General features: G+C 53.4%; 1 protein-coding gene across 9 annotated transcripts; it reads left to right on the forward strand.

The window, feature by feature from the left end:
• The first annotated feature begins 642 nt into the window (after positions 1-642).
• NLGN3 (neuroligin 3) lies at positions 643-23,930 on the forward strand. 9 transcript variants are annotated; one of them, XM_045472909.1, is made up of 8 exons: positions 643-768; positions 3,750-4,403; positions 5,045-5,104; positions 9,102-9,161; positions 10,951-11,100; positions 18,292-18,477; positions 20,550-21,339; positions 21,971-23,930. In XM_045472909.1, the coding sequence occupies exons 2-8, from the start codon at positions 3,947-3,949 to the stop codon at positions 22,812-22,814; spliced, it is 2,547 nt and encodes an 848-aa protein (XP_045328865.1). In that variant the 5' UTR covers positions 643-768; positions 3,750-3,946; the 3' UTR covers positions 22,815-23,930. The 9 variants fall into 9 exon arrangements, with proteins under 9 accessions (XP_045328865.1, XP_045328870.1, XP_045328871.1 ...); XM_045472914.1 differs by lacking the exon at positions 643-768 and adding an exon at positions 970-1,101 and having other exon boundaries at positions 4,260-4,403; XM_045472907.1 differs by lacking the exon at positions 643-768 and adding an exon at positions 972-1,101.
• Positions 23,931-25,176: the final 1,246 nt, after the last annotated feature.

Raw genomic sequence — 25,176 nt, forward strand, 5'->3', positions numbered from 1 at the left:
GTCTTCTGGTGTGCGCAGCTGGGGCTGGAAGAGGACCAGCCTCAGCCTCGTGGATGGGTGGTACCAGATGATTTGACAACTTCAGGGTAACATCCAAGCCATAGTTGCACTGGATCACTGGGAAGTGTCAAGTGTACTGGCAAAACCAGGAGCACCAATCAATACCCAAGCTCTAAAAAATAAAACAATAAAGTAAAATCCCACTTTGAGGTCCACAATGCCCTTGCTCACATGGGACTTACTGAGTTAAAGAGTTGTGCGCACAAGGAATGGAACTCCCCGGCAGGGTCAAGGCAGACCTGGCCAGGGCTTTCTTCCAATCTATTCTATCGTGCCGTGAACATTCTGAGGAACTACAGGGTTAGGGGCTTAGCTGGGATAAGGAACACTCCGAGGGACTTGGGGTGGGGGGTGGGGGCTAAACAAACTGGACAGGTGCACTACGTATACAGAAACCCAACCCTGAGACTCAAAGAGGGCCGGATCTGGAGGGGAGAGACTCAGTGGTGGGACAAGTGGCAGGCTGCTGGTCTCTGTCTGACGTGCTCCAGCAGAAGCAGCAGGAAGGAACAACATTGACCTTTGAGAGAGTGACAGGATGAGAGCAAAGTGCCCCCACCCTCTGCTGGTTGCTGCTAGAGTTGCGCTGGTGCTGAGGAGGGAAGAGGCGACGGATGCTGAGCCAGGTGGAGGCTTGTCTTTTGTAGAGCACGACTGGGGGCTCCTGCAGACAGTGCCTCAGTTTCTCCCTTTGTCTCAAGGTTGCAGGTAAAGTTTGAGCTAGCTGCCCTGGATGATCACCTGTCTTGAAATGAGAGGTGTGCGTGTGAGAGGGAGAGAGGGTGAGCAGAGCGTGCTTGAGCAAAGGAGGAATTGGGCCATGCCCCAGGACTTGAGCCATCTCTGGCACAAAAGGAGTTAATGGCAGGGACCGCGCCCCCCCGTGTCCGGGCACGCGCAGCGCGCCCCCTCGGTGCGCGGGCACAGCAGCCAGGCTGCCGGAGAGCAGATCTCGGGGATTCAGGTGCGGAGCCCTTGGCCTGGAGGCGATATGGGTGGTCCGCGGCCCGGTTCAGTCGCCCGCAACAGCCCGGGGAACAGGTGAGGCCGCCTGCCCCGGTCTCTCATCCTCTAGCTGCCCATACCTTGACCCGATCCTATCCCCTCCCAATCCCGGGCTTCTCCACTCCCCAGCCAGTGTCCCCCATCCTTCTCAACCCCATGTTCTCCATCGGCACCCATGACCCTCCAATCCAACCCCCCTCCGCTTCTCTCCTCCACCTCCTCCTTGAATCCCGCATCCCTATCATCCTACCACCCGTGGTACCTCTGTTTCCACAGCCTGGCTGCATGCTCCTCAAAATACCCCTACTAAGGGCCCCCAGCCCTATTCCTGTATTGCACATTGCCAGTCCCCCCTCCCCCGCAGTGCAGCCCCATCCCTCTTCCATCATAGCATCTCACAGCCAGGCTCCCTCCCCCACTCTCTGCAGCCCCCTCCCCCCCCAGGCCTTTATCCTATCCTCCCCCATTCCGATGCAGCTCTGTCCCCCAATACCATTCCCAAACCGCGTAGCCCCCAATACTGCAGTTCTCAATACCACTCCATTCCTGCACAATGCCCCTCGCCCAATACTGCTCCAGCCCCAAAAGTACCCCAGATGCCACTCTAATCCCCAGCATTGCCTCCTCCCCTTATCTTCTCCCAACCTGCAAGTTGGGCCAGGATGGAGATCTTGGCCTTAGGGACTCAGAGCGGGTCCTAGGGTACAGAGGGCGTTTGGGGGTCGGTGGATTTGTCTAGGTGTTCGTGGGGGAGGGGCTGCAGGGAATTGACTCTAGAGGGACTGGCATTTGGCACTGAAGGGTTACTGAGGAAGGAAGCATCCTGAAAGGGTTAATGGAATTTGTGGGGAGGGGCGGCACCGAAGGGGTTAATGGTGTGGGGGGGTTGCTGGCGGGGAAGCCGTGTGAATGAGCGGTCTGTGCCCCAGAGTTGCCATGGAGACGGTGAATGGGGGGATTGTGTGAACTCAGCTGCGGACTATTTCCCCCCCCCATACACACACACACACCCACTCCCCCCTGCCCCACCTCCCTACTCCTACCCCTTCCTTCCCTTTCTCCTCCTCCCCCCAACCCGGGTGCATTCTGGGCAGTGTCTGGGATCTAACCCCCATACTTTGCTCCCCATTTCCTCTGAGCCTCCACCCCTTCAGTTGCTTTGCCCGCCCTCCCTCCTCCTCCTCCTCCTTCTTCCCTCCCTCTCTCCTTCTCTCTCTCTCTCTCTCTCTCTCTCTAGCTCGCTCTCTGTCTCCCTCCCTCTCCTTCCTTCTCCCTTCCGCTCTGTCTCTGTCTCTGTCTCTCTGCCTCTCTCTCTCTCTCTCTCTCTCTCTCACACACACACACACACACACACACACACACACACACATTCTCATTCCCCTCTCTTGGTAGCCGATTCCCGGGCGTTCCCAGTCTCCCTCCCCCAACCCTTCAGCCAGTTCTTAAAGGAGCAGGCCGGCAATCTGGGAAGGCGGCAGAAATAGGGAAAACTAAAGTGTGTGTGTGTGTGTGTGTGTGTGTGTCCATGCAGCAGTGTCTGTGTGTGCCTGTGTTTATGTGTTGACTGTATAACTGTGTGTCAGAAAGCCCGTATATCTTGAGTGTGCTGTATTTCTGTTTCTGTCTCCACCTATGTGTCACCATTATGCCGTGTATGTCTCTGGATATTTACCTATGTGGTGTGTGTGATTCTGCTTCAGTAAGTCTCTGTGTGTGTTTCTGAATGTATTTCTCTGTGATTCTCTGGCTCTGTGAGGCTCTCTGTCTCAGAATGTGGGACTATATGAGGGGATCTCTGTGGGTTTGGAATATATGTCTCTGTGAGTGAATATCGCAGTGTCTGTGATCCTGGCTTGGTCTCTCTCACTCCCTCTTTGAGTCTTTGTGAGTTTATTTCCATGAGGCTCTGAGTGTGTGTCCCCCACACTCCGTTGTTTATTTTACACTGGCTGAGCATCAACAATGCCTGGGGTGCTAGGCAGAGCGGTTTCTGCCTCAGTTCTGGCACTCAGTGTGAATTAGAGATAGCTGACAGAAAGGACCAAGGCTTAAGACTTTGGGAGCAGTGAGGGCTGAAGAGAAATGTACAGGAGGGGCGCAGGAGGGTCTGGGGACTCTGGTGAGTGGCTATCCTGCCCCTTGCCCTGGTTGAGGGTGAGGAGGTCTCTATGTGGGACCTTTTGCCTATATGCTGCTTTTCCAGAACCCCGGAGTGAGGTTCACAATCCTACCCTCTCCTCATGTGGGAGGTCCCCGTGTGGGGTTCCTGGGGCCGGGGGTCTAGAGAGTTCGGTGTTCACTTGTGGCGTGCTCAGGAGCCTGGGCTCCATGTCCAGTCATCCCCACCCTCTGCTCCCACATGCTGCTCTGGCTCCAGCTGACCCCGATGAGCTCCATCAGCTGAGGAGTCAGAGTTGGGGACTAGGAGCTTTGCAGTGTCAACAACTGTACCCGTGCCAGTTCCCTAGGATTTTCCAACCATGCCAGGCACCTAGACTGGTTCTGACCAGCAGTGGAGATCATCCGTGGGTCCCTCGAAGCCCTGGCACGGGAGCGATCTCCTAACTGTAGGAGAGCAGCCCGAGCCCAGCAGGGCCCCAAAGACCCGTCTAGGCTCCTAGGCTCCTAGGCTCCGTAGCCCTCCCTGACCATCTTGGATGACGCATGCTTCCCTCTTTCCACAGGCCTGTCTGGCCCTGAGGGAGTCCCCTTTGTGAAGCTGTGGTGCTTGGACGACCTCTCTGCATTGCGGGGCACCTGTAGGTGTCCCTCGAGAGCTCAGTCTTGAGGTTCAAGTCAGTGTGGCCATGAAGGGGCTGCCTATGGGGCTGATGCTGTGACCCTGGAGTCTGCCTTTCCTGCCAGTCCCCCTGCCCGGAACATGTGGCTGCGGCTTGGCCCGCCCTCGCTGTCCCTGAGCCCCAAGTCCACCGTTGGCCGGAGTCTGTGCCTCACCCTGTGGTTCCTCAGCTTGGTGCTGAGGGCCAGTACCCAGGCCCCAGCGCCCACAGTCAATACTCACTTTGGGAAGCTAAGGGGTGCCCGGGTACCATTGCCCAGTGAGATCCTGGGGCCTGTGGACCAATACCTGGGGGTGCCCTACGCAGCTCCCCCCATCGGCGAGAAACGTTTCCTGCCCCCCGAGCCACCCCCATCCTGGTCGGGCATCCGGAACGCCACGCACTTTCCCCCAGTGTGCCCCCAGAACATCCACACGGCTGTGCCCGAAGTCATGCTGCCCGTCTGGTTCACTGCCAACCTGGATATTGTCGCTACTTACATCCAGGAGCCCAATGAAGACTGCCTCTACCTGAATGTCTATGTGCCCACGGAGGATGGTGAGTGCTGTGGCCAGGCACTGTGCCCTCCCCGCCTCCAACCTGCCCTGTTGTGTTTGTGGCTCGCATGTGGTTGTGTGCCCTGCAGCATGCATCTGTCTGTCTGTGAAAATGCTTCTAACCATCACTCTGCTCGGCCTCCCCCTTCCTCCTCCCTGTTCTTCCCTCTCCCAGCATTGTCTGAGCTCCCATGTGTGAGTGACACTGTTACCAGGAGGGGCCTGGCCAGGCCTGAGAGCTTTGACAGATCTAGGGCCAGAGTGCTGGATGGGGGTTCCCCGGGGGAGTATGGGTCACTGTTGGCAGCTGCCCGCGGGAGGATGCTGGCTCCACCAGGCCCCCCTGTTGCCATTCCGCCTGCTTTGAAAGGTGGTAGGTGTGTGTGGCCAAGGGAGCTGGGTGCGTGTGGGGGGCGGGGGGCAAGCCTGGTGGGCATTGCTTACGTGCCTCCTCTTTGGCTAGCCGATGCCTCCTCCCGCGGGGGTCACACTAAGGTAAGTGACAGAAACAAGGAGATGGCGGACAGGCTCTCTGCCATGTGCCGCCCGCAGAGCAGCTCTTGGGGCCTGGGGGTGGGTGGGGGGTGCATGCCCCTGGGCAGAGGCCTCCTGTTATTTTTTAGTTTTTTATTCATTTTACAGTAAAGCGGATTTCCAAGGAATGCGCCCGAAAGCCCAACAAGAAAATTTGTAGGAAAGGAGGTAGGTAGCGAGCCGGCGGGGAGGGAGAGAGAGAGAGAGGGAGGGCTGCCTGCCCACCTGCCCTTGCCCCTGAAGACCCAGCCTTCCTTCAAGTAGCCCAGGCTCAGGGGGCGGTCGGTGAGCAGGCATAAGCTCTACCTTATCCAAGGGCCCTGGCTGCTTTTCAGGGAGGATTTGGTGGCCTAAGGCAGGTTCAGAGCAGAAGCAGCAACCCCATTTCTGCCGGTCCCCGCCCCAAGTTCTGCCTTAGTGCATGTGCCAAAGACAGAGCCTGGTAGTTCCACCTCGGGGGAAACTCTAAGCATTTGAGAGGAGCCAGGGACCCTGCTCTCTTCCTGGCTGGGGAGCCACCAACTCATCCCTCCGTGCTTTTTCCTGGGTCCAAAGTCTAGACTCAGCTCTCTGACCCTGAAGTTTAGACCAAAGTTGTCCTGCCACCACGTCTGGCCAGAAGCCTGGCCAGAAGCCTGGCCGACTGACCCTGGCTAGTCTGGTGGCAGACGATGGGGGTCCCTGGGAACTAAGGACTCTGAAGGAGGCATGAGATCCTGAATTTTAAATTTACCCTCTTGCTCCCGAGGAATTTGGTCCCCCTGGGTCAAGGATCTTTCCCGTCCATTTACCACGTCTTGTTTTCCGCAAAGCGCTTTCATGCTTAGCTCATAAAATTCTCCCCACGTTTCCGGAAGCTTCTAAGGCAGGAATAAGTTTCCCAATTTTACGGATGAGGAAACGGGCCCAGGGGAGTGACTTGCTGCTGCTCGAGGCCCTGTTGCCGGTCTGTGGCGGAGCTGCGACCCAAACCTGGGTCTCTTGACCCTTGGGGCAGTGTTCTTTCCACTGTAGAACGCAAGGCAACTCCCATCTGCTCATTTTCACCTCCCTGCCTCTGGAAAAAATGGTGAAATGTGGATGAGCTGGGCCAAATTGGCACCGGGAACAACTTAAGGAACAGGTGGAAGATCACAGCCTGCTCCATACAACCTGTTGGGAAGCTTGGATTCTGTTTTCCTTTGAAATCCTAGGGCAGGGTTTCCCTGAGTGGGGCCGGCAGGATTCCTTCGGCCCGATGCTCCCCTGCTGAGGAGGTGTCTCCAGGGGCAGATTCCGGGAAGCCACATGCTGAGCCACATGCTGAGCGTGTTCTCCATGCGCTCTTGATGCACCGAGGGGGCCTGCTGCTCTGGGATAGTGCTCCACTACATCCCCACACCCTGCCCAGGACCTCACACGCACTAGGCCATCAGTAGACGCTTCTTTGCACAAAGGAAGGAGCATTCATGGTGCTGCAAAAAAGACTACAGGTCTGTGACCCACAAAGCCTGACTGAGTCGCAGCTCTTCTGCTAACTCACAGTGAGAGACTTCAGGCACGACTTTTCCCCCCGTCAGAGCCTCTGCATCTGCCTCTGCGGGGCGGGGGGCGTGAAGGAGAGCATAGGGGACCATTGTGGCCTTAACATTCCATTGGCTTGTGAATGAATTCAGGAAGAGGGTCTTGTAAACCAGCTCTTCATGGGTTACTTCCAGGGGCGGTGGTGGGCGAGAGGACGGTAATGACATTCACGATAACCATTTCCTAGGAGGAATGATCTCCCTGGGGTGCCAGCGAGAGCCCAGGGCTGTCCGGTCCTGAGAGTTTGGCTATAGCACTCCCTGGCAGCTCCACTCAAATGCAAACATCTACCTATCATGATTGTTGACTGTGGGCAATGCCCGCGAGCTGGGCACTGTGGGGCTGTGGAGGGATATGAGGTAGAGGAAAGATTTAGAAATAAGTAAAGGCCTCACCACTACTCCAAAGAAGCTCCTATCCTGGTATTGGAACTCAGCTGGTTTAGCTAAGCCCCACAGGCCAAGCTGGGAAGTGAGTTCCAGACAGTGTGGGGGAGGGCATTTGGTCATTTTCCTTGCTTAGATCAGTTCCTTATCTGGGGCCTGGTGGCCATTTGGAACGGAATTACAGTCCCTGCTTCTTGGGGGAGATACGCCCGCAGAGGTCATTAGGATTGTGGTGTGCGTAGGGTAGGCAGGACTGGCCTGGTTGGGATCCTGCAGCAGCACAGTGTTGGGACGGGGTATGGTGGTCGGGCTGGCCCGGGTGACCGCCATGGCAACAAGGAGTTGCTCAGCAAGTGCTAAGCTGAAGGAGCAAAGGCATCTGTGCAGAGGAGGCTGGGACCATGTGGCAACCCAGGGACACTTGGGGGGGGCGGGGGCTGGGGGTGCTGAGGAGGTGGGGGCAAAGCGGACTCACCTTCTAAGTCAGTGCCCACAGGAAGTAAGGGATTTCCGGCGGAAGACCTGCCCCATCCCCCCACTTTCACCCCCATCAAGCTGGAGGGAATTCACGTTTAGGGATGAGGAATTCCTTTCCGTGTGGGGTTCTGTCCATTGCGTGGATGATGCTGTCCCGTGCCCCACAGGGTTTCTGAGGGCAGTAACTGGCAGGTGTTAAGACGGTAGGTGCCACTGAAAGTTCGGGAAGCCGGAGGCAGTTTCTGCCCCTCGGGGCCGGGCTCTTGCCCTAGCCATTTTGTAATATGAGGGCGGTTCCTGTTTTGATTAATAGCTGTGAGGGAATTCAGTCACCAGAGCCCGGACCAGCTGAGAAAGAGGGCTATTTGCTGCCTCCAGGCTGAGAGCATCTGGTGTCATAGACAAGAGGGTAAGCCCTGGGGTGCTGGCAGAATGACCTCAGTCTCCCTACTCTGACCAGCTTCCAGGCAGTAGGTCCTCTTTCTCCACAGCCACGCTCAAGATGCATCTCTCATCAACTTAGAACAGGAAGGAGAGTTGGTGCCAGCTTACCCACAGGTCCTAAATGTCTCTCTTCTCTCCTCCGGTCCCTTCTTTTCTCTCCTTCCCTTCTCTCCCCTCCCCTCCATGCTCCACCTCTTTCTCACTGATGTTTTCCTTCCATTTCCCCCAACCCCCCACCAACCCCGTCCTGGAAAGGTGGCATGGTGCAGTGGAAAGACCATGGGCTTTGGAGTCAAGTAGACCTGGGTTTGAATCTGACCTCTAGCACTTCCTAGCTATGTGATCTTGAGCAAGTCACTTTACCTCTCTGAACCTCAGTTTCCCCATCAGTGAAACAGGAATAGAGACAGTGCCTACCTCATTGGGGTGTAAGGATCAAATCATATGGCAGAAGTAGAGTGTCTGGCACATGGTAAATATTCAGTAGATGGTAGGAGCTATTACCATTATTCCTATCTCTCTCTCTCTCTCTCTCTCTCTCTCTCTCTCTCTCGTCCCTTTTTCCTTCTCCCTTTTCCTTCTTTCCCTCCCTCCCTCTCTGGCTCTCTCTAGATCTCAAAGCAGCACTTACTGCTCTTAGGGCTGGTTCCTGTGAGCAGGAACCCCATTTGCTATTAGCCAGAGCAGGGGGCCCCAATGAGGAAGACCAGAGGGAAAGCTTCATCTCCCAATTTTTTCCTCTGGGAATCAGGGTCAGCTGAGGCCCAGCTTGAGCCTTCCCACTGGGCCCAGGTAGCTCAGGGCTGGGCGCCCCAGTACCCGTCTCTGCCCGAATAGCTCATGTCCATGTCCAACATGCTGGCGACGCCACCTCTCACCCTCAGTGCCTGCCCCTGCTCTCCAGCTCAGCCTGCCTACGTACGCGTGCGCAGCCCCTCCCACCCGGAGGAAATCCTTTCCCTGAGTGGGTCTCTGGCTCTGTGCCCTGACCCACAGGCTGCTACCTCCTTCCTAACTGGGAAGGTAGTTGGTTGAAATGGGCTGTTGGGGGCAGGGAGGCGGGGTAGGGAGGTGCAGGGAGGCCAGCACCGCAGGGGCCTGCAACACCATCCTCCTGATGAAGGTCTGGGCCTCAGCCCACCCATTCCCTCAGTTCTTGCCATCCCTCCTGCCTGTCCTGGGCCCAAGCCCAGAACTGGCTTGCTGGGCCACACTGCAGTCATGCTGTTTTTGAATTCTCTCTCTGTTTTGTTCTCTGTTCTGTGCTGTTGTGTCTCCCCGTGTCTGGTCCCCAGGATCCGGCGCTAAGAAACAGGGCGAGGACTTAGCGGATAATGACGGGGATGAAGATGAAGGTATTTGGGGGCTGCAGGGTGCGGCGGCTGGTGCATGGCACAGAGCCCCTCCCCCTCTCGATGGGGAGAAGCCCCGTCTGTCTGTCTGTCCGTCCGTTGGTGTGTTTTTGTTCCTCTATGAGGCTGTTGGGCTGTTCATCCATCTTTGGCCTGGTTGGCCACTGGGAGTTCCAGGGTGATGGACATGGCTGGCTGGAGCAGGGGACCACAAACAGAGCCATGGGGAAGGCATCCTCCTCGCCCCGGTCCCCTACCGCCCCCTGCCCCGTCCTCAGTCCTCCAGTAGAAGCAGCCACTGCCAGAGACAGCTTCCTCCCCCATCTTCTGTGGTTCATGGGCACCTGCCCCTACTGATCAGCAGGGAGAGTGGAGAGAAAGCAGGGCTGAGGGAGGGCGAGGAGAGGCATGAAGGAAACCGGATGGCGAGGAGATACCTGTGTTTCATTGCGGAGGCCCCTGTGTGTTACGGAGAGACTGGCTCCTGGGAGAGGGGCCCAGCAGGATGTTGCACTGAGGAGTGAGGCAGTGACAACCGAAGGGGCTGGAGCATAGCACTACCGAGAACTCCCCGGCCATCTCCCAGAAAGAGAGACTCGGCCTCAGGGCCAGGGGCTGTGATAGGCTCAGGACGGGGCCAGAAAGGGTGAGGGCTACAGTGCCAGGCTGAGGCCAGGACACCACAGCCCAGTTAGTAGATGGCATGAGATCCTTGCGTGATGGTTGAACCAGTCTTCCTTCCTCCTTGGGAAAACAGGGTGTGTTTGCTTGGCAGCAGGGAACATCCCCTTCCACCTCCCTGCCCTGGCCCTGCCACCCCCCGCCCTGGGAGGGCCAAGCAGCTCAGGGGGAGCCCCACTGGTGGCTGGTAGGGCCGTGCCGCTGGGGAAGAGTGTTGTTGGTCCGGCTCACACACTGAGAGGCTGCAGGTGGAGGTGGTCAGGTGAAGAGCTTTCTCTAGACGGCCCAGCCCCAGTGCCGCTGTGCCGCCTGGACTTAGGAGCAGGCGGCTTGAAGGTCTCTCCTTGAATGGCCTCTGGGGAGGCTCCACCTTCATCTTAATGCTGACTGGGGGCGGGGGTCTCTCTCCTTCTTAGTTCCGGCCCTCTCCTCTTCCCCATCCCCTGTGCTTCCAGTTAAGTCTGCCTGGTGCCGGGGGAGAATGGGGTAAATGAGCACATGGCTGAGAAACCATGTCAGTAAGGTTCCCCCCACCCCATCTCTGCCATTCACCCCCTTTTACCCACACCCTTCCTTGTTCTCTCCCTGTGCCACCCCTTATTCCCACCCCTCTTGTCTCTGTCTGCACTGGGGGGCCAGCTGCTGCCAATGGCCGTATTTCCATGTAACTGGTCTAGTCTTGGGGGTTTCAGGGCTCCCCAGCCCCTGCTCTCTGAAGCCATGTCAGGTCCCAGGACCCCTGGGTGCCCAGGGCAGGGACTCACTCGATTCACCTAAGAGAACAGCCCTTCCTCTTCCTCCTGCTCCCCGTCCCCAGAGCCCAGCCATGGCCTACCTGAGCCTGGATGTATCAGGCATGGCTGACTGCCTTCAGCTGTGAGGCTGAAACCAGAGTCTTTACAAACATCACTCAAGTCCAACTCTGGCCAAGTCTCTGGCTGATGCTTGAGCTCCAGGCTGAGCAGTCCCCGAGAGTCCTGCCCTCAGAGCTGGCGGTGGTGTCCTGGCACCTGGGATAGCTTTGCTACCCACACCCCCCCAGGGCTGGCTGCCGGGGGTGAGGGAGGAAGGGCATCCTACCCAGCCTGTGTCTTACCCCTTCTCCTTGCAGACATCCGGGACAGTGGCGCTAAGCCCGTCATGGTCTACATCCATGGAGGCTCTTACATGGAAGGGACGGGCAACATGATTGATGGCAGCGTCCTCGCCAGTTATGGCAACGTCATCGTCATCACCCTCAACTATCGTGTTGGGGTGCTAGGTACGGTTCCTTGCTAGGTGCCTAGAAGGAAGCCTGGGTTCTCAGGGAAGGAGGAAAGAATGCTGGGGACTTAATGCTGGCCTTGGTTCTCTAGCTGGTGCTAATGCCCATAGTCAAAATGTTGTTATCACATGGCCCCTCCCCAAGTGCTGGAAGCTCCTGGAATGTTCAGCTGCCACTGGAAATTCAATTCAACCCCCACACCTTCTCTGTCTTTTTTTAAAATGTATTTTGTTGTTTTTATTTTCATGTTTTTTATATATTTTTGAGAGAGCCCAAGTGAGGAAGGGGCAGAGAGAGGGGGACAGAGGATCTTAAGCGGGCTCTGTGCTGACAGCAGCGAGCCCGATGCAACCTCCACACCTTCTCTTAAGTCTCAAGCCAGGTCTCTGCTTTCAGACTTTTGCTTGGCTGAGTTTTTCAGGGCCCATTAATATTCTGGTGTCCTTCCCTCATCCCTGCCCACCCATGCCCACATCCCTAAAACCTCCACACATACAGAGATATTCCTCCTAGCCAGTCACATATCCACACACCCACGTACCCTCACATGTTCACACATCCACACTTCCCACCATACACCTCCATGCTTATGATCATTTCTCACGTACCCCACAAATACACACATACAACTGTAAACATATAGGCCCCCCACATCCACACCTACAAACTCCCTCTCACATACACACGTTCCCCTGCCACTCCATATACTCTCCACACATACAGTTTTCCCACACACATATCCTCGCCCCCATATACCTCTGTACACTCTACATCCATACCCCATACGTACACAGTTATCTCCCACTCCCCCCATTCCCATAGATCTCTCCCTCCACATCTCCATATCCACATCTATACTCATACACACTACACACGCCCACACTCCCACTTCCTTCTACCCCCATGTATATGCTCTATGCAAAGACCCACACCCTGCACATTCACATCTACACATAAACCCCACACACGTATACCTTAAATGCATATACATATTCCTTCCACACATACACACACATCCCTGTATCCCCCTGCACAGCCCACTTTCACACCTACTCCAACACACACATACACATATGTCCCTCACCTTCCCCACATGAATACAAACCAACATTCCCCCCTCCCTATGCACATACATCCATACCTGCACGTCCACACCTCCCCACCCCACACTTACACAAATACGACACACACACACACACACACACACACACCTCCTATCCTTGCTTCCACATCTATGTATGCATCCTGCACACTACACTTATGTATCTCCCCACCATATGTAGATGCCCATAGGCCTCCAGCACATGTACCCACATTCTCACATACACATACATACATAGACACTCTTCCCATACATACCCTGGATACATACAGCCAGTGTACATATGTACATATTCCCCCACCCTACCCAACAAATACGTACACATCCATATTCCCACACCTGGCCATCCAAACCCATCTGTGCACACACGCCTGTACTCACCCCCACACCTGAGCATACCCCACATGTCCATACCCTGTATATACACACAGACACATTTCTACTACTCTCTCCCCTTATACTCCCACCCCATTATACAAATGCACCGCCACACATACACACTGATTTCCCAAACGCCTCCTCATCCATACCCATGTGCCCTTCCGCACCCGTAGTCTGCCGTCCACCCGCTTGTTTGGGTGATTTAAATGTATATGCATTTAAATCTGTGCTGTATCTTCCTTGGTGACTCTTTTTTTTTTTTCCCTTGGTGACTCTTAATGCCTATCTGTGGCCAAGGTCCTGAGGTAAACAAGTACCTTAGAGCGTGTGACTACACATACAGGGTCTTGCTCCCTTTCAGATGCCCACTCAGGCCTCAGAGGGCACATGCGGTCACATATCCTGCAGTTTCATGAGGAAGACAACTTCTTCACTGGAGGGCTTGTATCTTCAAAGTTCCAGTGAGGGGTCTAGGCTGTACATCAGGTCTGTAGGCCTGGATGCCGCACCAGCAAGGGCATGATTTATTCCATGGCCAGTTGGCTGACAGGACCTTATTTTATTTATTTATTTTTTATTTTTGTATAATTTGCTTTAATGTTTATTCTTGAGAGAGAGAGGGAGAGAGAGAGAGAGAGAGAGCATGAGTGTGCACAAGCGGGGAGGGGCAGAGAGAGAGGGAGACACAGAATCGGAAGCAGGCTCAGGCTCCAAGCTTACAGGACCTTATTTTAATTTGCTTCTGAGTGTACTGTTTTTGCCAGTTCTAATCCCAGAGGCCCTGGTGCTTCAGTTCTGGGAGCAGTTTATGAACACAGAAAGGCAAACTTTTCTTGACTTACTCTTAACGCTATGTGGGGTAGCAAGACACCTTTTTTTGGTTTCAGACTGGAGACATGATATTCCCTGAAAAAAGTGGAGTCCATGTCCCTTCGGTGGCATCTGGATAGTGGGCATGAAGCATGCAGGGCCTCTCTCCCTGGTCTCTCTTGGCTAGCTACTGGGTTTGCGTTGCGTGATTCTGCCGCTGCTCCTCCGTCTTTATGAGTTGCCCCAGACATCACAGGAAGGCTCCCTTAAGTGTTCTGTCCTGTTGAGGAAGGGGATCTGAGTCTCTGACAGTAACAATGGTACCATGAAGGTGGCTGTAAATCCACACACTCGGGCTGCACAGTCCCTGAAGGGTATACAGGAGTAAGGTCACACAGGTATACAGGCACACATACCCAGTAGCTGAAGGCCAAAAGTAATCTGCTACTTTATTTATTTGAGAGAGATTGACTGTGAGTGGGGGAGAGGGTGAGAGGGAGAGAGAGAGAGAATCTCAAGCAGCCTCCACACTCACCAAGGAGCCCTGATGCGGGGCTCGATCCCACGACCCTGGGATCATGACCTGAGCAGAAATCAAGAGCCAGACGCTTAACCTACTGAACCGCCCAGGCGCCTGTACTACTTTATTTTCTTAGTGAGAGTGATAGAAAATATTCCATTCAGCTGCTTTTATTTTTTTTAATTTTTTAATGTTTATTTATTTTTGAGAGAGAGAGAGGGAGACAGAGAATCCAAAGCAGGCTCCGTGCTGTCAGCGCAAAGCCAGATGTGGGGCTCAAACCCATGAACTGTGAGATCATGACCTGAGCCGAAGTCGGATGCTCAACCAACTGAGCTACCCAGGTGGCCTCAGCTGCTTTTAAAAATTAGGAACACAAAGCTCCATTCTATTGTTTTTATTGGAAAGCCCAGAGAGTACCAAGAATATGCTTCAGTTCCATATTATTGGACCAGCTAGGGTTGCAGGAGAAGAAAGAGTGGAGGAGCGGGGAAAAGAGGGGAGAAAAGTAAGAAGAGGGGCAGGGGGAGAAATGGGGAAAAGAGTGACACAGAGAAAGGAGGCAGAAGGAGAGATTCAGGATTTGAAGCATCACTTGAGAGCTGTGGGCTGCACAGAAGGCTGTTGCGAGTGAGTGCTCCCTGTGGTATTCTGGTTTGCCGATTACTGCACAACTGTTTTTTGGGCTTCTATATCCTTTAGGCTTCCTAACCTTTGGGGGAGTCTTGGACCCCTTTGAGATTCTAATGAAAGCTATGGATTCTGCCCCATAAAAATGTGCACACACAAACCTATAGAAATGGTTCCATGGATACCACCAAAACTCATCCCTGGAACTCAGGTTAAGACCTCCCCCCCACTGCCACTTTACCACCTCCTCTCATTTGGATAACCAGAACAGCACATCTGGGGGCAGGAATACTATAAAGCCTTGGTTTGCAAGCACAATTCGTTCCGGGAACATGCTTATAATCCAAAGGACTCGTATATCAAAGTGAATTTCAAGAACCATTGGCTCCAGTTGTGATCATGAATGTCAGTTTGGCGTCACGTACTACTTGTAACGCAAGACATCGCTCGTTTATCAAGTTAAAATTTATTAGAGGTGTTTGCTCGTCTTGCGGAACACTCACAGAACAAGCTACTCGCAATCCAAGGTTCCACCGTATTATTCTTTGGACTTCAGCAGTTAATGATCATGATAATATTACCCAGACCTCAGGAGTCATAAACTGAGATTCGGTCAGAAATTCCCCACCCCTTCCTGTGTATCCTACACTGCCTGCTCTGGAACACAAATGTAATCAATGAGCCACTGATTGGATTCTGGGCCCATACAAGATGTTTTTGTCTCTTGATGCCAGATGCAAAACATAGATTTGTCCCTGACACGGGGACTTTGCTGTGTAGCTGAGACTGTCATTTTGTTTCTCAAAGCATCCCAGATCAGGCGGCCAGTTTTGGACTCCAGTTACATGCAAACATTCAGTCTCCCTTCGGCTTCTCTGGAAGCACTGAGCCCAAAAAGATGGTTTACTCTGAGGTGCTTGTTTGGACATCTTGAGTGATTCATTTATTTGGAGAATGTCACAGGCCAGTCCGTGGATCCCATCCTATTATTTGAGGAACCCCCATGGGGCTTGAGACCAACAAAAGAAAAGGACCCCAGCAGGATATAGGATGTGGACATCCCTGGAGCTGAGGAAGTAGGGGCTTGCCAATTCTGGGTGCCAGAATTTAATCCTACATCTTTGCTCAGGTACCCTCCAGGCAAACTGAAAACCTGGTAAACGTCAAGCGTTGAGTGGCAGAGATATCTGGTTTGGGTACACTGTGCCAGATTCCCACATCTCCTGTTGACAAGCAGCTAACCATGTACTGCAGTTTAAACTTGGACCCAGGGAGACTGTCTCAGATTTGTTCTGACAGTTCACGGAGTTTGGGATTTCAGCCCTCACCCTCACGTGGTTTCCGTGGATGGCTAAGTTACTGGGGAACTAGCAGCAAGTGACTGCTCTCCCAGACTGCCAGGTTTTGTGTGCTAGTGGTCAGTCACGTTAGATCCAGCTTGATCCTGTCGGATAATAGCTCTTCACGCAGGACTGTTGTAGTAGGGACATTTGACATGGCGTCATCCGCGTGCTTTATGCCTCTCATCCCGAGGTTCATGGGAGCCATGGGAGCAGAAAGTGATGGTTGACTCCTCCACCCAGCCCTTTCAGGCCTTTGTTCCTAACCCAGGGAATCGATACATGTTGCACAAATCTCCTTTACCACATTCAAGCGCAGGCTCTTCTGGTGAGACAGATGTATTTGACACATTTCAGTGAACGATACCTCACCTCGGCCAAGGCTGAAGCCAAGTCTACTGTTGCTTAAATAAGAGAAAAGGGAAAGAAAATATGGAGGAGGGAGAAAGGAAGGGAGAGAGGACAGGCGGGCTAAGAGAAGCACATGGTGGTTTTTGCCAGAGGGTCTCAGGCTCAGACAGCTGGGTTGGGTCTTGGTCAGCACACTTTTTAAGACTCGCAGCAGAAGCTTCAGTTTGTGAATGGGCCAGGCAAAGGAGAAGCTGGTTCCCTTGTCTAGAGGAACAAGGGCTCCTCCGTTCATCCTTATTCAGGCTCTCTCTAATTCCTTCACGTTTCCTCGCCAGGAACCTGAGGCTAAAGAGGGCTTGTGACTAGGTCCTGAGAGGAATAACTAAGTGCGTTACATACTTAATTGTACCAAACATAAATTAATAACACCCTTGAAGAGGGTGAAATGAGCCCTTCTGCAGAAGCTAGAAACAGAAGGACTTGAGAAAGACAGTGATGAGGTCTTGTGCCTGCCTGAATCCATTTGAACCTGGCTTCTGCCTCTGGACTGCCAGAGAGCTCTCTGTGAGCGGAGGGAGCCTCCTCGAACATGGCCTCGCACAAAGTTCATCCCAGGTGCTGCCACTGAGCTTTGAAATGTGGGGTCAAAAAATACTGAGCCAAGTATGGGTTTCTAACGTGTAGGAGTACCACAGCTATGCACCTAGGAAGAACCCTTCCGAAAGCCCAGGGCAGAAGGTAGAGCCTTCCAAGGAGCCTAGGGATCAAGGAACAGAGATGAGACAGCAGGATCAGTTTGAAATGGAAGCAGGGTGGTGGGGGGGAATATAGGACATCTCTGTGGGATAGCCAGCAGGTGGGCGGGAAGGTAGTCTCCATGGCAACAAGTCTCCACAGCAGCAAATCCCAGCAGGTGGGTGGGAAGGTAGTCTCCATGGTGACATGTCTCCTCAGCAGCAAATCCCAGTGGGTGGGCGGGCGGGAAGGCCTGTTTCTGTGGTAACACACTGCACCGACTTCCCCATTTCTCCACCAGATGAAAAACATGGTCCAACCCAGTGGTTTTCTAACTTTAGCAGGCATCAGAATCACCTGAAAGCTTGTTAGAAACACAGATTGCTGGGCCTCCTCCCCAGAGTTTCTGGTTCATTAGGTCTTGGAGGAAGGGAAATGAGAACCTGTCCTGACAATGAGAGGAGAGGGGCCACCTGAGGCCCGGGAATGAGGTGCAGATGGACTACCTCATACAGGAAGGGCAGGGAGAGCTTAGGGATTGTTGCCTCTTGGGATCTTCACTTCCTTCAGAGAGGGGAGGAAGGGGAAAGAGAAGTAACTTTAGATTTACCAAGTGCTGAGCATATTAGAGATGCTTAGGTTCATTTTATGCTTGCTACAACCCTTTGAAGCATTTTTTAAAAGTTTATTTGTTGATTTTGAGAGACAGCGAGCATGAGCACGGGAGGGGCAGAGAGAGACAGACAGAGACAGAGAATCCCAAGCAGGCTCCGTGCTGTCAGCACGGAGCCCAACACGGGGCTCGATCTCACAACCTGTGAGATCATGACCTGAGCCGAAATCAAGAGTTAGATCCTTAACCGACTCAACCACCTGGGTGCCCCAACCCTTTGAAGCATTTTTATCTCCATTGTACAGAAGAGGAAATTACAGCCCACAGATTTTCAATAACTTGCCCAAGGCTATATGGCTAGTAAGTGGTAGAGCCAGGACTCGAACCAAGGGCCATCTGACTCCAGGGCCCCTGCTCTTCACTTCCTGCATGTTACCCAACTCGCAGCTGGAAGCATCCCCTTGGATAGTGTGCAGACCCCTCCCTTCAAACTGGAGAATGGGGGCCGGAGGGCCAGGAGCTGGTCCTTCCTATATGGATGGTGCTGGGCCTTGCAGAAAGAAGCAATGGTATACGGTAGCTAGGCAGAAAGAACCACGCTGCGTGCTCATCCTCTGTCCTTGTGCCCCCATCTCCTGCCTGCCATTATAACCCAAATCTGCCATCCCTCTGCCTTCACTGTCCTCATGCCCTCTGTTGAATCCAGGTTTCCTGAGCACTGGCGATCAGGCTGCCAAGGGCAACTATGGGCTCCTTGACCAAATCCAGGCCCTCCGCTGGGTGAGCGAGAACATTGCCTTCTTCGGTGGTGATCCCCGCCGAATTACCGTCTTTGGCTCAGGCATCGGAGCATCCTGTGTCAGCCTCCTCACGTTGTCGCATCACTCTGAGGGTGAGTAACACTTGGGGAAAAACCTGAACTAGAGAAGTGTCGGGCCTCCAAGGCTCCGGCGTGCCCAGGGGGACCAGCAGGCCATCTTCTGACATTTTGGTATCCCTGTGGGGAGATGTGGGTTGGAAATGTTTCTCTAGGGGGAAGAAGGAATTCGCCCAGTGTGAGAGAGGGAAAGAGACAATCCTGTTTATATCCTGAGAAAGTAAGATTCTCTTTCTGATGTGGGAGTCAGATTTGGGTAACTGGGAGCAGACAGTCTCTCTGAAGGGACAGTGGTTTTTGGGAGGCCGGGGAGGGGGGGCAGGGGAAATCTTTCAGTTTGGGAAGGACATGTGACTTCAGGGTAGATATCCGGGGTGGGAATTCATTTTTAGGTGCAAGAAACACTCATTCTCTGCCTTTCTCTGAAAAGCAAGTCTGTACAAGAGGGGAACCGTCCTTGAGCGAGGAGATGGGTCTGAAGTGAGGATCACTGACCTGCGCGGTGGGCTTTTTCTAAGGGATTGGGGGTCTGTTAGCAAACTCCAGACCTCCTCCCAGGGCTGTATTGCCCTCCTAAGGGAGACTCTCATTTTTACCCGAAGGAAAGCCTCTATCCTTGCCATGGGTCCCTCTGCCAGTGACTCTTCCAAGCGAGCCAAACAGGCCCTTTTTGGCTCAGCAGGAAAAGTTCTCTTCACCTCTGGACTCTAGAGCACATTCTATCTCTGAGAGGCAAACGTGAGCTTCTCATGAAGAAGAGGTCTTCCTGAAATAGGTGCCCTTCTTTGAAGTGAGGAAATCTGTGGGAGAGGACAAGGTTTTTTGTCGAAGTCAACCCTGTGAGTTAGTGATATTGTCACAGGAAGACTTTCAGTCTCTCTTTGAAGAATGCCTGTCACTCTGAGAGAGAAAAATCACCTTCTCTGACCTAGAAATTCTGTCTCTGTCCCTCCAGGGACTACCCTGGTGAGGGAACACCATTGTGGGACCTGCATCACGCCTTAGAATGTGTTTCTAGGTGACAGTAATGGGGATGGGAATCTCTTTCTCCACAAAGGAGGGTGAAGTGACTGGCTGTGAGGGTGTCCCTGTCTGAAAAGCGGAACGGTGGCTCTTCCGATTTCCCTGGGAAGAGAAGGCCTTTCTTGGAGTGGTGCTGTATTCTGTCTCCTAAGGGTCCTGGCTGCTGCAAAGGGTTGGTCTCTGCCTTTCTGCAATTGATTCATGGAGAAAAAGCAAGGCTGTCTCTTAAGTAGCAATCTATATTTCTTTCCCTCTCTTTCTACCCATGCAAACTGCCTTTCTCTTAGAGGAAAGGAATTGTGTGCCTGGAGGCCAGATTATTATCCCTCACTTGGGAATGTTGGGGCCAAGGAGATCATGATACCCCTTCCCCCCACCCCGGGGAAGGGGGACAAATCACCCACTTTTTGAGTTTGGGGGACTGGCTCTCTGTTGGCCAGGGGGAAACTGGATCTGAGGCATCAGTAGCTTCAGCAAAAGGAAAATCTCTGTGGAGACTACACCCTGGGAGGGCACGTTCCCTGGAGACTTTCAGACCCCAAGGCCTTTGCCCTCAGGAATCGTTCTCCAAACTCCCAGAATGTGAGGCTCTCTCCTGCCTGCATTTCTCATCTCTCATGAAAAAGACCCCTTTGTGGCAGAAGCGCCAGCTCCCTGGTGGTGCGCTGGCACAGAGCTGGGCCCAGCTGGGCAGGAAGCAAGGAGGGAAGACAAGGACAGATAAAGAGAGGGAGCATAAGGAAGCTGATGTCTGGGACCCAAGGGGTTAATTCTTTCTGGCATTCCCTTAACCCTCAAGTTACCAACCGTCCTTCTAGAACAAGGAAGCAAGAAAGCAGGCAGGGGTCCAGTCGGCGCAGGGGCCCAGCAACCCCTCTGCTGGTCCTAATCCATCATCCCAGCCAAAAGGTTTGTTCTTCTTGCGTAGCTCATTCCACCCATAGGGCAGCCTCAGTAACAAAGGAGTGAGGAAGTGTTGTAGTGTGTCCCTCAGGGACAGGCAAGGGAGGCCTAGGCTGTGGGTGACATGACAGGTCTGATGTGGTGCCGCCTGTCTTCTGCAGGGCTTTTCCAGAGGGCCATCATCCAAAGTGGTTCTGCTCTGTCCAGCTGGGCTGTGAACTACCAACCAGTGAAGTATACCAGCCTGCTGGCAGACAAGGTAGGCTGTAACGTGCTAGACACGGTGGACATGGTGGACTGTCTTCGTCAAAAGAGTGCCAAGGAGCTGGTAGAGCAGGACATCCAGCCAGCCCGCTACCACGTGGCCTTTGGCCCTGTGATTGATGGCGATGTCATTCCTGATGACCCTGAGATTCTCATGGAGCAGGGCGAGTTTCTCAACTATGACATCATGCTAGGTGTCAACCAGGGCGAGGGGCTCAAGTTTGTGGAAGGGGTGGTGGACCCTGAGGATGGTGTCTCTGGCACTGACTTTGACTACTCAGTCTCCAACTTCGTAGACAATCTGTATGGCTATCCTGAGGGTAAGGACACCCTGCGGGAGACCATCAAGTTCATGTACACAGATTGGGCAGACCGTGACAATCCTGAGACCCGCCGCAAAACACTGGTGGCGCTCTTCACTGACCACCAGTGGGTGGAGCCCTCGGTGGTGACCGCTGATCTGCATGCCCGCTACGGCTCACCTACCTACTTCTACGCCTTCTACCATCACTGCCAGAGCCTCATGAAGCCTGCTTGGTCAGATGCAGCTCATGGGGACGAAGTACCCTACGTTTTTGGTGTCCCTATGGTAGGCCCCACTGACCTCTTCCCCTGCAATTTCTCCAAGAATGACGTAATGCTCAGCGCTGTTGTCATGACCTACTGGACCAACTTTGCCAAGACCGGGTAAGGAGAAACTGGGGGGTTGTTCTTCTTTGGGACCCCAGCATGCCCTCCCCTCTGCTCCTCTGTCTGAACCTCTTCCATCATCTCCTTTTTTAAAGATACTCCCAAAATCTTGCTTGGTAAACTCTTCCACCCCCTTCCTTCTTCCTCCTTTTGAGTCGTGCCATTTCTCGAAAATTTTGTTGAGGCTCAGAACTCACCTACCACTAGGACCAAGCAGGAATGAGAGTTACCAGCAGACCTGTTGGGGTTCAAGGTTAGATGGTCAGAGGCCTGGTGAGGTGGGAATAAAGTACATGCATAAAGAGCCTTTCGAGGGTTCTTGGAAAAACTAGGCAGCTGAAAAGATTGATGGATGCAACGTAGCACGTGAGAAGAAAAAGCATCTACAGCATGGCTTTACAGGATGGGCACAGGGAAGGATGAGTTTCCATGATGCAGTGGGCAATAGGAATTCAGGGCTTGGGTAAGAGGAGGGGTATGGACAGAAGGAGGGACCCTGAAAAACATGGAAATGGTGGGCAGTTACAGACTAGGGACGAGGTTCAGAAGTGGGTGTGAGAGGAAGAATTCTGGGCCCTTTCCTCATGTAGGTAGAGTGGTGACCCCAGATTTCCATGTGGTATTTCAGGGATCCCAACAAGCCGGTCCCCCAAGATACCAAGTTCATTCACACCAAGGCCAACCGCTTTGAGGAAGTGGCCTGGTCCAAATACAATCCCCGAGACCAGCTCTACCTTCACATCGGGCTGAAACCAAGGGTCCGCGATCATTACCGGGCCACTAAGGTGGCCTTCTGGAAACACCTGGTGCCCCACCTATACAACCTGCATGACATGTTCCACTATACGTCCACAACCACCAAAGTGCCGCCCCCGGATACCACCCACAGCTCCCACATCACCCGCAGGCCCAACGGCAAGACCTGGAGCACCAAGCGGCCAGCAATCTCCCCTGCCTACAGCAATGAGAATGCCCAAGGGTCCTGGAACGGGGACCAGGATGCAGGGCCACTCCTGGTGGAGAACCCTCGTGACTACTCCACTGAATTGAGTGTCACCATCGCTGTGGGGGCTTCCCTCCTGTTCCTTAATGTTCTGGCCTTCGCTGCCCTCTACTACCGCAAGGACAAACGGCGTCAGGAGCCCCTGCGGCAGCCTAGCCCTCAGAGGGGAGCCGGGGCCCCTGAATTGGGAGCTGCTCCTGAGGAGGAGCTGGCAGCGTTACAACTGGGCCCCACCCACCATGAATGTGAGTCTGGTCCCCCCCATGACACACTGCGCCTCACTGCACTGCCTGACTACACGCTGACCCTGCGACGCTCCCCTGATGACATCCCACTCATGACACCCAACACCATCACTATGATTCCCAACTCCCTGGTAGGGCTGCAGACATTGCACCCTTATAACACCTTTGCCGCAGGGTTCAACAGTACTGGCCTGCCCCACTCACACTCCACTACCCGGGTATAGCTCCAGCCTAGAGCACAGCCTATCTCCTGGCTCCCTCCCTCCCAGATCCACAAACACACATGCACACACGCACACAGCCACAGACACACATACACACACATACACACACACACATTCAGACATATATGTATACGCACGCACCCACACCCAACAGCAGACCCACCTGCACAAACAGATGGACGTGGACATGCACCCGCATGTACAAAAACACAAATAAGGAAGTAAACCTGAACAAACCCTTCAAACGGGGACGCAAATGAGTCCTTGGGAAACTGAGGACCCGTGGAACAGCAGCTGAAGCCAGCTCCCTGAGCCTGACCACAGACATTCCTGGGGGCCTGAAAGCACCAGCTGGACACCCCCCTTGGTGCTCGCCTTCCACCTCTCTTGGAACTGCACCACCGACCAACTCCAGACTTGGGAGCTTTAAAGAGCAGGGTAGCTCTTTCTCCCCCAGACTTGGTCTTTTTTCTGGGTCTTGTTTTTGTTGATTTTTAAAACAATTTTGGAACAAATGCCTCTCCAACCCATGAGTGCAAAAGGCTCTGGAAGGGAGGCTCCAGGCCCAGGTCTCTCTGTCTTTGGAACCCCTAGCACTCACACAATCCGACCAAGAAACATGACCCCAAGAAAGAAACAGATTCGAACAAGACCATGGGGTGGAAGGAGGAAGGGGCTACCTCTGGATGGGGTTGGAGGCCATAGGGGGAGAACCCTCCAGCCATCTCTGTGCCCCTGTGGAGGGCTGCAGAGACTGCAGGGTGACCTGCTTTCCCCAAAGGCCACACGCACTGGCCTGGCTAGACCAGGGGACACTAGATTTGGTGAATGAGGTTCTAGTGGAGGCCATGTCATTATTGGGCCCCTGGGTGTAATCTGGGTTCCGCCTCTGCCCTTGGGGTAATGGTATCAGAAATTCACCCCATTTTCTTTACAGAGTCTCTTTTGTGTCTGTCATTTCTCTTTCAAAAAGGCAGTGTTTTTTGTTGTTTGTTGGCTTTTTTTTTTAAAGAAAAGTTCTTAAAACACTAACGGAAACCCATGGAGTTTGTCCTTTGTAAAATTTTAAACACAGTGTCTTGATATAAAAATAAAAAATCCAGTTAGCACTCCCAACCTGCCTCCCTTGCACAGGCCTTGCCCCAACAGATGCCCCCAGCAGGGCACCCCTGTGGGCTCGGAATCCAGCCTGCCTCTGCATCCCGTGCCTTTAAGCTGTGACAAATCTGGGCTGCACTCTGCTGGCCCCCCTGCACACATCAAGGCCTGTCCAATCTTAAGCAGGTTGCTGCCTCCATAACGCACCCCACCAAGTCCCCCCAACACTCTGGGTTCCTGCAGCTGAAGCCTTCTCTCAGCACCACAGGTCTCCTAATGAAATGGCAAAAATAACACTTCCTCCTCCTCCTCCTCCTCCCCTCCTCCTCCTTCTCCTCCCCCTCCCCCAGTTTCTCACCAATGCCTCTGCCACTGCCCCCATCACCACCATCCTGCCCTCATCCTAGACTGCGGGCTAGGAAGAGGTGTGGCCTCTAACATGCTGAAATTTTTTCTCATACATGACTGAATACAGTGTAGCATCAGATATGTGGATGCCCCCTGGCCTTGGGTGACTGACAGAGCAGGGGCCCTCTCCTCCCCAGGGATACTTGTTTCCTGGTCGGTGAATTAAAATTGGAGAAGGCCCTGGGGCCCCTGGAAGAGATTTCTCTCCAGGGTTATCATCAGTAGCTCCCTGTCAACCCCGGGGGACAGATTCAGTGGGGCTCCACAGGGTTAGCATTATGGTAGTTCATATTATTCTCAGCGACTTGAAGGACTGAACCAGGAGTCTGCTCATCAAGTGTGACAGTTGGGCAAGGTTGCTGACACTTCAGAAACCAGGAATAGAATTCTTCAAAGTGACCCTGACAAAATGAGAGAGATGAACCAACACGACAGGATGATGTTCAGATGGGATCAACACAAGACCAAAACTGAGAACTAATATGCTAATATGGTACATGGGGATGAGAGAGTTGGGCAATGGTTGGCTGGACACACTTTAGTTAAAAAGAAAGAAAGAACTGGGGGGAGAGTGACAGGATGGATCACAAGTTGAATGAGTCCATAGTGTAGAACTGGTTTTCTCCTCCCTCCTCCTTCTGCCCCTCTCCTCCTTCCCTTTTTCCCTCCTTTTTTTCTTTCCCAAACTAATGTGAATACTAGCTTATAATAACAAAAATATAGCATGGAGTTGCTAGGAAGTAATCGGAGTGTGAGTTTTAGAATTAGAAATCACCTCAGAATCATACTATAGTACAACCCACTTATTTCATAATTGGGGAAATGAGCCCAGAAAAGCCCAACATCACGGTTAGTG

This window comes from Leopardus geoffroyi, chromosome X, assembly GCF_018350155.1.
Source record: "Leopardus geoffroyi isolate Oge1 chromosome X, O.geoffroyi_Oge1_pat1.0, whole genome shotgun sequence".
NCBI lineage: Eukaryota > Metazoa > Chordata > Mammalia > Carnivora > Felidae > Leopardus > Leopardus geoffroyi.

What these genes read in the sequence shown, in the direction of transcription:
- NLGN3 (XM_045472909.1), top strand. Translation starts at nt 3,947, where the DNA reads ATGTGGCTGCGGCTTGGCCCGCCCTCGCTGTCCCTGAGCCCCAAGTCC. An exon ending in CTATCGTGTTGGGGTGCTAG is followed by an intron (nt 11,101 to 18,291) that starts GTACGGTTCCTT and finishes TGTTGAATCCAG; the next exon opens with GTTTCCTGAGCACTGGCGAT. An exon ending in GTTGTCGCATCACTCTGAGG is followed by an intron (nt 18,478 to 20,549) that starts GTGAGTAACACT and finishes TGTCTTCTGCAG; the next exon opens with GGCTTTTCCAGAGGGCCATC.